The sequence below is a fragment of the Mastomys coucha genome, unplaced genomic scaffold (genome assembly GCF_008632895.1).
Source record: "Mastomys coucha isolate ucsf_1 unplaced genomic scaffold, UCSF_Mcou_1 pScaffold20, whole genome shotgun sequence".
NCBI lineage: Eukaryota > Metazoa > Chordata > Mammalia > Rodentia > Muridae > Mastomys > Mastomys coucha.
In genome coordinates this window covers 131,803,198-131,813,566 of record NW_022196903.1, presented here as the reverse complement: position 1 = coordinate 131,813,566, position 10,369 = coordinate 131,803,198, and the positions used below count along the sequence as shown (strand labels likewise).

The following is a 10,369-nucleotide window of genomic DNA, read 5'->3' as shown; positions in this document are numbered from 1 at the left end:
TCATGACAACAGCTGAGGTATTCAGAGAAGAAAAGAAAGGAGGGAGAGAGGGAGGGAGGGAGGGAGAGAAGGAGGGAGGGAGGGGAGAAGGGAGAAAGGGAAGGAGGAAGGAAGGGGAGGAGGGAGGGAAAGAAGAGGAGGGAAGGAAGGGGAGGGAGAGAGATAGAGACAGAGAGACTCGATGAAAAGGCACCATTTCCAAGGCTCAGGTTCTGCAGGTGGTAGAGATGTGAGCATGCTGATAGAAGCTGGAGGAAAGGAGGAGCCACAGAGCAAAGGGACATAGAGAACATGAAGCCAGTCACATGACACAGCTCTGTTTGTGGGTCCGGAGCTGCAGGACAGTGACCCTCAAAAGTAACTGCAGACACAGCAGCTGGATTCCCATCTAGCTTGCTGATTACCGGCTTACTTATTTTTGTAGTCCTGGGTATCAGAGTCCCAGGCTTCTCCCACAGGGTACACAGGCATGCCATCCCTATACAGTGGCTACTTCTCCAAGCTTGGGCTTACCTGAGTATGTGCACACATGTGTGCAGGGAAAAGCATATGTGTGTGTGTGGAAAATGAAGGCCAGCCTTTGTGTCCTTCCTTAGGAGCAGTCTGCCTGGTTTTTAGACAAGAGCCTGTGACTCACTGCAAAGGAAGATGCCCGGCCAGGGCTGGAGTTACAGGCAGATGCCACCACATGCCCAGTTTTTCTCTTTCTTCAATAACGGAAATAATTTAAAGAGATAAAGACAACAAAGACCACCAAGCCAGGCAGGGTGATATTCCGAAGCCAGGCAGGGGGTGCTCCCAAGCCAGGCAGGAGGTGCTCCCAAGCCAGGCATGAGGTGCTCCCAAGCCAGGAAGGAGGTGCTCCCAAGCCAGGCATGAGGTGCTCCCAAGCCAGGAAGGAGGTGCTCCCAAGCCAGGCAGGAGGTGCTCCCAGAATTTTTTTTTTTCTCTTCTCGAGACAGGGTTTCTCTGTGTAGACCAGGCTGGCCTTGATCTCACAGTGATCTGCCTGACTCTACACCTGAGTTCTGGAATTCAAGATGTGCACCAACACCAATACCTCCTCCACCTGCCAGAAGTATTTTTTAAGCTCCAGCCCAGACCACCTACCCCCAGGCCACCACCAAAAGTGAACAAAATAAATAAATAAGCACAGAGATTTTTTTATTTAAAAATTCAGTGATATTCATTCTCTTGCAATATCATCACAATCTTATTAGCAAAACAACTAGTGAGAATGTTCAGGATAGCACAGAGAGTCGGGGCTCCACACTGGGAGGCAGCAGGGGAACAGGGCATCCCTAGCACCCAGTTTCATTTTCATCACATTTTTAAATTTATTATGAGTCAGAGGTAGGGGACGCAGATGTGTGGATGTCAGAGGACAGCCTTTGGCATCGGCTCTCCGAGACCACCCTGTAGTCAGAGCTGAACAGGTGTGCCAGGTTTGGTAATAAACACCCTTCCCTCCAAGCCTCCCCTGCCTCCCCCACCCTAGAATCTCAGGTCTCAGGCAATTTCATTTCATTTTCCCTTCAGAATTTTCTGGAGTGCAGGCTATTAGAAACATTTTATTCTGAGTTTTCCAAAGGAAATCTTCACAAAATTAATAAACACGGACCGTCTGGTAATGAAGACCACGTCAACCTTTCTTGATCTGAATCCACATTTAGATTCAACTGGTTTGTTTCCTTTATTGTTTCGAGTTGATTTCTGGGGAGACTGTAATGGGGGAAAGTCAGTTAATTGTTCTGAAATTATATAACCTTAGCAATTATGCAAAAACATTTTTTTTTGAACAATTTGTTGCAAGATGCTTTTCTGGGCTGGCTGCTGACCTAAGACATCGGAAGATCATGACAAGCTGCATGGCGTCCAGTCACGTGATGGTAAATCTGTGAAGAAAGCCAGTTTCATTAATTAATTAAGCAACCATACACATTAAGTAGTAATTACACTATTGCACAATAGTAACTTCCCGTGGCACTGTGTTAGCATGCCTTTCAGAAGAATTTACAGCTGATCTCTGTAACAGGGGCAGCTCTGCTCCTAGGAGCTGGAGTCTCGGTTCTGATTTGGTCAGCCTCCACTCCTTCCAAGGACAATGTGTTGTCACTCACCTGTCTCTCGATGTCTGAAAGCAGAGAACTGGCCCCTATCCGGAAGAGGTCAGGCGTCAGCCACTCGTTGCCTAGCTCCTCCTTTACCAGGGAGAGCCATGCTAGGGACTCCTTTGCAGTGCGGATGCCTCCTGCAGGCTTAAAGCCTACCTGAGGGGGAGAGAAGAGCGGCCACTGTCACCAGGCTGATTTCAAAAGTGTCCCCGCAAATAATCAGTCTTGAGTCACCCTTTCCTTCTTAGTCGTTTTTTCACCTCAGCAAAGCCAGGGGCCCATTTCAGCAGGGCCTTACCTGACCAAACTTCAAAATAACTTTCCCAGACACATGGGAACCAGGCCACTGCTTCCGAAGGGGCAAGAACGGGTGCATGTCACGTCATAACCCTCCACTGTCTAGACTACATCTGCACATCTGGAGAAGCCAATGGAAGTGTCAAGAGACAAACTACACCACAGGTGTCCATCAAGTCTACACTGCTTCCAAGGAGCCTTCATCCGGAGGTGCCAGGTGCATGTGCACTTCAGATGGAATCCGTGCGGCCACACGGTCACCCAAACCAGACTTTCTTCAGCAGAAGGAACTGACAGTTGCTTTAACCAACTGAGTTGCAGGCTTCTTCTCTGAGGCTGTATGCACATGGAGTTCTAGAAGGCAGGCCAACCATTAGTGTAAGCATGGGAGAAGCTCTACGGGGATGGTCGTAAACCAGCCCAATTCATAGCTGAGAGCCATCTCCAACCCATGCTTTGTCACAGGACGTGTGTTCAGTTCTCAGCACTCATGTGGAGGGGCTCTAGCTCCAGGGGTTCTGGCGACATTTTCTGGCTTCCTCAGGCAGCCACACATACATGAAGCATAAAGACACACAGGTATGTATGCACACATGCACACATGCATGATGCATACAAACACACAGGCATGCATGCACACATAAATCCTTAGTAAAACAGGAAGACATAGCGCAAATCAGCCAATTTGTGTTGTTTCTACATTATGTCTGATATCCATAGAAAAGAACAGGTCCCATGTATTGTAATCTCATGGTGCCCCGGATTCGCTTGTCGTAGGAATATAGCCGTCCAAAAGAGTAGACAAATCTATACCCACAAGCTGCCAAGTCACACTGGGGCTTTTTTCACATAGATCACACTAGCAGGAGGCACTGCTAACCACATAGAGAAAGGAACCAAGAAGCCTTCCTGTGAACCCCACCACTGCCAAGTCACGAATGGACTCCGAAGTTGTTCCCTGCCTCAGTCACATGCGGGACAGCTTGCTCAGTAGGCACAGGACACTTCTAGCCATTGCTGAGGAATGGCAATCAAACAAACAGATCAAATGAAGCCTTGAGCCGACAGGAGCATGCATGGCGGCCAAAGAGCCTTTCTGCAGGGTGGGCAGTGTCCATAAGAGTTTTTCTATAAATATATTTCAGTGTCAACAACTCTGCTCAGTTATGTTTTCAAAAAGAAGTTCTTATATATGTTAATATTGTTTAAGAGAGAGAATACAGAAAACATAAATCTGTGATGAAATTAGTCATGAACCACTAAACAGTAGCTTCTCGGGCAACAGCAGGCGCAGTCTGGGAAGGTGGGCTTGTGTACCACACCACAGGCCTTGCATCAGGGAAGGAGGAACCACAGTACATGGCCTCGTAGCCTTGCTGTCAACAACTTAAAGGCCATGCCTGGCTCGCAGGTGCATATACAGGTTCTCCTTGCTGGATAGCAAATGTTACAAAGTAAACAGGGTATATATGTCTTGTACTTGGTCTTTGCTTAACACTAAGTGGGGACAAGGACAAACTATAAAGGAGGGATATGAAGACAAGCAAGGTACGCCTCCAAACGCCAGCCTGGACTGCTGAGCTCTTGTCTTATTCTCTGAGGCTTGTTTTTGGCTATCTGAAGGCTGTCCCTGGAAGGGACATGTTCGCATTTATACCTGAGAATCAGCACAGCTCAGCATCGCCTGTGATCACCCACTCAGGAGCTATCCCTTTAGTTCCCAATAAGATGTTTTACCTCTAATATGCTCATGAAACATGGACACCAAGGGAATCTTCCAGACCCACAGCCACTAAGGGAATCCACGTGCATGGTGAGCTGAATATCTGATTTTGATTTCCTTAGGCCAATGCTTTATCAGAAACCTTCTGTGACCCAGCAGAATTAGTTTGTTAAACGACCTTAGCAATGAGTCCCATGGGCCTAACTAGTGACAGTTACAACTGAAGGGAAAAGATGAATTTCTCCTTATACAGCTTTTCTTTGAAAACAAACCAAACCAACAATAAGAAGAAAACATTCAATAAATCGGCAGATCTGTATCAATGCAGGAAGACCACCAAGTAGCACGGAGGTAGGACCAGTGTCCTTACGGAAAACAACAGCTATTTTTCCGACCTGTGCTTAACATTGTGAGTTCTTTTAGAGAAAATTCTAGGAGAGATTTCCTCTCACAAGGAGCACATATCATGGAAGTCTCTAATTCCAAAACAAATCTAAGCTATAGTCACTTATAAAGTCATAAAGACGTTCTGTCCACCAGGTAGAGCATTAAAGGTCTGCTTGGAGGGGGTTCTAGGTGGCAGAAATCAAGATACTGGTTTTTAAAAGATGCCCCTCATAAAGGGAAATCTCATTATATTAAACATACACATACACATGCATGCGAGTGCATAGACGCCTATTCAACTATGAAAAAAAATTCTTAGATAATTTGTGACTAGGCAAGCAACTTGAAAGTGAAAAATCCAAATTCTGTTTTTAAGAAACACCTTGTATGCACTTTTCCTTTTAACTTCTTACATTTCAAAAAATTCTGTTGTTCTTTGAAAAGCTGACAAAAGGTAGCATATACCCCCCTCAGCTCGACACTCTTCCAAACAGCACGTCCACCTTCCATAAAACACACAAAAAATGGATATTTAATTCAAGAGCTATAGGACGGAAGCTAGCTTTTCCCTGCTGTTACGTGGCATTTCATTATTCTGTTTAATAAGTTCATCTCCTCGAGAATTTTCTCTTCACCTCATATTATTAAAAGTAATAAGTTTTTCTGGACCGGGGGTTTCCCAACAGAAAAACCAATTTACGTGTGTCCTTCAATAATGGCAGGAGAAGATGATTTCCCATTATCCTGCCTACTTTTCCTATCACCACCACAGCTTATCATTCAATAAATGTTACTCTGAGATTCTTTCCATTCCAGGAGGAAGTTAAATCTCTATATTAACCTGTTTTCACCAGCCAACGCCTTGCCAGAAAACCACTGTGTCGCTGTACAATTAGTTCCTTAAAGAAGGCATTTAGGAACCTCTCTTCAGTGCTGAAACTGTCTTCAGCTAATAAAAGGACAGTGAGTTTCCCTCTTGATCACATGGTGCGCCCATACTCACACTCACTCGGTTAATCGCACGCCTTCCCCCACCGAGGTGTTCTTTTGGAATGAAAGATAAATTAAACATTTATCTTAATAAAGGCGACTCATTCACACCTTCTGCATAGGGAAGCAGTTATCCTGTGAGCTGGGAGGAAGGTTATAAATAGCATCCTCTTCACTTTGAAGGAAGGTTCACTGGCAATAACTTACCTTGTTTCCAGTTTTCCAGAAGAAATCTCTAATGGCCCGCAGCATTACGATGGCTACCGGGAAGGTGGCATTTACTGTTTCTTTTCCAGTAGAGGTCTTAATAAAATCTGATCCTAAGACAAAAGCAAGAAAAACTCCCAGGTTAATTAGGAACTTACTTTTTACACTTAAGTCACTGAAAGAAATGAGTTATGTGTAATCCCCCCCACCCATGGAACACTTTATTTTTTGGAAATTATGTGAAAATACTAAAATGAAAAAGCTCCCTTTATAATAACTGTTTATATGTAAGAGCCAGAAGAGAGGGAGAAAGCTTGTAAGTTGCTGTCTTCTGGGCACACACAGCCACTGCAATTATTATATCCCTCCGCAGCAGAAACTGTTGCCAACAGGCCTGTACAAGACTGAGCCATCATTCCTCAGGTATGGATGGGGCTCTGCTCTCCCTGCTAGTGGTCGGTTCTGGGGAGGGGCAGTCATTGTTGTTCATTTAATACCCATGGCTCAGCCTGCCAGGCACCGAGGGAGAGTTCTAAACCCAAAGTTGCATGGCCCTGGTCAAAATGTATGGGTCACAAGCAAACCTGGAAGACACTAATGTATGAAAGGGAAGAAGAGATGGTTGACAGGGTGGGAGGGCTAGAAGCAGGTAATAGAAGGGTGGGTGGGGTTTAGGAGGTGGGCGGGGTATATGAAAGGTGGGCGTGGTTTAGGAGGTAGGCGGGGTATAGGAAGGATTGGGGGAAAAAGTAATAATGCACCACACACGTGTATAAAATGCAAAGAAAAAATTCTGTTAAAAATTTTGTCTTTCACCATCAGATAAATTAAATTAGCCACTCAATGGATTCTCATAGACTCTGGTACTCTTGCCTCTATATTTCACAGCCAATTAAAATCAAGTTGGTTTGTTTAATGCATAACTAAGATGAATAAAAACAATTTTATGCCCTGTGCCCACTACCATGTATCTTGACACTTTCTCACAGCACTGTAGCTCACATACTCACTCCACCCTCATTCTCTCACACTCGGAGGAAAGCACACACACACACATACACACACACACACACACACACACACACACACACACACGCACGCACGCACACACACACAGCACAGGTGTGAGAGCCCCAGAATGTCACCAGCTGATTTCTGTTGCATTAATGAAGCAGCAGACCTCCCACACAGATGAGGATTTCATGAAAGATAGGTACCCTTTCATAGCTGGCAGATGTTTTCAACAACTTCCTTCTCCTGAATCTTAAACCTGTTTGTGTAGTTTACAGCAACAGCAGGAGACACCTAATAATGGCAGCAGAGATCAGCACCTAGGTGCCCCATGGGTGTAGTGAGCACAGTAGGGCCTTGACACTGTTACCAGGCACTGATTCAAGAAGGTCTTCAAAGAGGCCACTGAGACATGGAGAAGTTAAGTAGCTTTTTGGTAGTCACATGGCACAAAGTCTATCTGTCTCACTCTGTTCCTCCCTGTCTCTCTGTTTCTGTCTCTGTCTCTGTCTCTGTCTCTGTCTCTCTCTCTCTCTCTCTCTCTCTCTCTCTGGGTGTGTGTGAGTGATTTCAGCTAAAGCATTTTACCTTAGCTTATCTGTTAGAATTGTCCTGTTTATCTGGGGCCACATAGTCAGCCAAACCAGAGACGCCTTCCTTCAGATGAAGCCCAGCAGTGCTCAAAACCCAACTCATCCATGCACAGTATAGGACCACCAGATATGGCTAGAGAAAAAGTCCTGGGTCCTACTTCTTAGGAGGGTGAAACCGATCATGATGCTGTATATTGTATCACATGCGCACACGCGCGTGCACACACACACACACACACACACACACACACACACACACACACACAGAGTTTTAAAAGACTAGAGTGTGAGCTCTGAATGCTTCCATTCACCAGGAAAAAAAAAATGACAAATGACTGAATACATATATTCACACAGATTTGAATATCCCAAGGAGTATGAATACTGAAATGTCACATGGCCATTCTATGTTCATTTGTCTCAGCTTAAATGAATTGCATTTTTAGATGAAAGAAACCCATGTTCTGGATCCCCAACCCAGACCAGCTGGATCAGACTTTAACAAACACACACAAGCTTCTCAGGTACACTTAGGTACGAGTTCACAGCTCTGTCCATGGAATCTGTGCAACAATGCTTAAAATTAATTTGAGTTTCTCTGAGTCTATCAAGGACATGTGGGACAGAACATGAAGAAACAACCTAAATCTTCCCATGCAATTGCTTTGCAAAGGTACTTCCAGAGCTATCCTGTACACTGCAAGGCTCAATTAGACACGCCTTGATTATACACACTGTGAAGACACATGCAGGAAATATAAAGGCAAGTCTACAGGCTTCCCTCCAGAACCATGGCGACCCTAGCGGAATAACATGAAGGGCTGAAAGTGAGCCTGGGGCCCAGCTCTGGCTCATATGGTAGCCATGCAAATTCAGTCTTCCTCCTTTATAGAATGGGTCTGAAAATCCCTACTGCTTCAGAGAGTTACACAAGGCGTCAGAAGGGATAATATACTCTGTTAGCCTCTGCGGTAGTGGTCCACAGAAGCCCCATAGTGCTCTAAGCAGCAGAGATTATGGCCCATTCTGAAGGGAGCTCAGAAAGCCAGAATGCCAAGAGAAATTTAGACAGGAAAGACTGTTCATAAGGCTTCGGAGGTCACAAAGACTCTTGGCGTTGTGTCTGGCAAGCCTACAGAAGGCTGAATTCCAAAGGAACTGGTTGATGTCTCTGGTGAAAGAAACCTTGAGCCAGTGTAACATGCAGAGTGTGGCAGGGCTATTGTTCACTGGGTTGGCTTAGACCTGCAGTGAGAAGAGAAGAAGAAAGTATAGTGGGGAGATAAGGAAAGAGACACAGTCTTGGCGATGCAGGAGCTTCTGCTGAAGTCGAGAACAGGTCAGGTGCAGACAGTGCTTTCATAACTATAAATATCACTAAGATTTGCCCTGGGACAGTAAGAAATGTACTTTGAAGGCAAGTTCCCATCATCAAGAGCCCCAGCGTGCAGTGATACAAAGTCACTTAAAGGGAGAGCGGGTTGAAAAGGGAGCGCCTTCTGGGTACCCAGCTAAGGGGGTGTTTTCACAGGCTGAGTCACGAAGGCACTCACGATGGCACACAGCCACTACAGACAGCTACAGCTCTGTTGTAAGGGGAACAGATGGCATCTCAAGGTGGCAGCAGATGAGACTTGCACCTAGGTTCTAGAAAGCCACATGGGCCACTCGACATGTGCCATGGTCAGATGCCCTGCAAGCAGCTCCTGAGTGAGCTAGTCATAAAGCTATATAGAGGTAGTTGAGCAGCAGTGGAGAACCTGGGAAAACAGAAATGCTAGGGACATGGACTATCTGCCAAGGAGGGCTGACCCAACAGAGAAATCGCATGTGCGCCACCCACCAGGCACCCATCAAAATGTTGTCACTGCTAGGTTTCAGTCTTGGCTTTCCTCACCATCACAATTCCTTTCTTTTTTTTTTTTTTTTTGGTTTTTCGAGACATATTTTCTCTGTATAGCTCTGGCTGTCCTAAATTCACTCTGTAGACCAGGCTGGCCTCTCGAACTCAGAGATCCGCCTGCGTCTGCCTCCCAAGTGCTGGGATTAAAGGCGTGCGCTACCACCACCGGACTTAATTCCTTTCTTTTGGAAAGGGAACTTGTACTTGGTGTACACTGAGCACCTATAACTTCTCTGATACTACGGGACTCAGAGTTAAGGGACTTCTTTGAGTTTCAGAGCACTTTGGGTCTTTGAGCAGAGTAGGAAATGTAAGGCTATGGAGATTTCTAAAATTGGGCTCAATATATTTTATCTGAAGATAGCCATGAGACTACGGAACTAGGAGCAGAATGGTGAAGGCTTGGTCCCTAGATGGAGGCACTGTCTTGGAAGATTGTAGACCATGAAGAGGCAGAGCTATGTTGAGCTTCATTGGAGGAAGATGGCTACTAGGAACAAAACTTGAGGTTTACATCTTCATCATTGCTTAGGGTTCATATCTTGGTATTGTCTCTGCTTTTTGTTCTGCCAAGATGTGAGAATGGAGGAATTCCAGCCAATGCTTCTGACCCCAAAACAGAGGCAGATTCCCATCAGACCTTGCCCGACATGATGCACTGTTGACCCTCAAACCATGAGTTGAAAAAGCCTTCCTCTCTTAGTTGCTTTGTTGGATATTTGGTCACAGCAAAGAGGAAAGTAGAAAATACTCTAGTACTATGCATAAGAAGATCACCATGCACCTTCTTTTCAAGCCAACTAAACGAATGGACACATGCCTGCCATACAGAGGGATGGTGCTATTCAGGTCACCTGCATCCTGCTGTCCTCCTGCCTGCTTAAGTTACCATCTCCTGGAAGAGGGTTTTGAGTCTCCCACTGCAGACACATTTTGAGTTGTGTAAAAGTTTGACTCTCACATTTTGGTGCTCTGTCGCTAGGTACAGACATTCTAAAAATGCATTTATTTATTCATTGTGTATGTGTGTGTATGTGTATGTGTGTGTGTATGTGTGTGTATGTATGTGTGTGTATGTGTGTCTGTGTGTATGTGTGTCTGTGTGTATATGTGTGTATGTGTGTGTGTCTGTGTGTGTATGTGT

At 45.4% G+C, this 10,369-nt stretch overlaps 1 protein-coding gene across 3 annotated transcripts in view; it reads right to left on the bottom strand.

The window, feature by feature from the left end:
• Positions 1–10,369, bottom strand: part of Dera (deoxyribose-phosphate aldolase) — a 97,676-nt gene that overhangs the window by 13,868 nt on the left and 73,439 nt on the right. Inside the window, exons 7-10 of one of the 3 annotated variants that reach the window (XM_031383708.1) lie at positions 5,719–5,831; positions 2,121–2,270; positions 1,839–1,895; positions 1,150–1,722 (exon numbers count right to left, since the gene is read on the bottom strand). In XM_031383708.1, coding sequence (XP_031239568.1) covers positions 1,839–1,895; positions 2,121–2,270; positions 5,719–5,831 — 320 coding nt within the window. In that variant the 3' untranslated portion in view covers positions 1,150–1,722. Of the gene's footprint in view, positions 1–1,149; positions 1,896–2,120; positions 2,271–5,718; positions 5,832–10,369 lie in introns of those variants that run through there. The other 2 variants (XM_031383707.1, XM_031383709.1) reach the window with 2 other exon arrangements.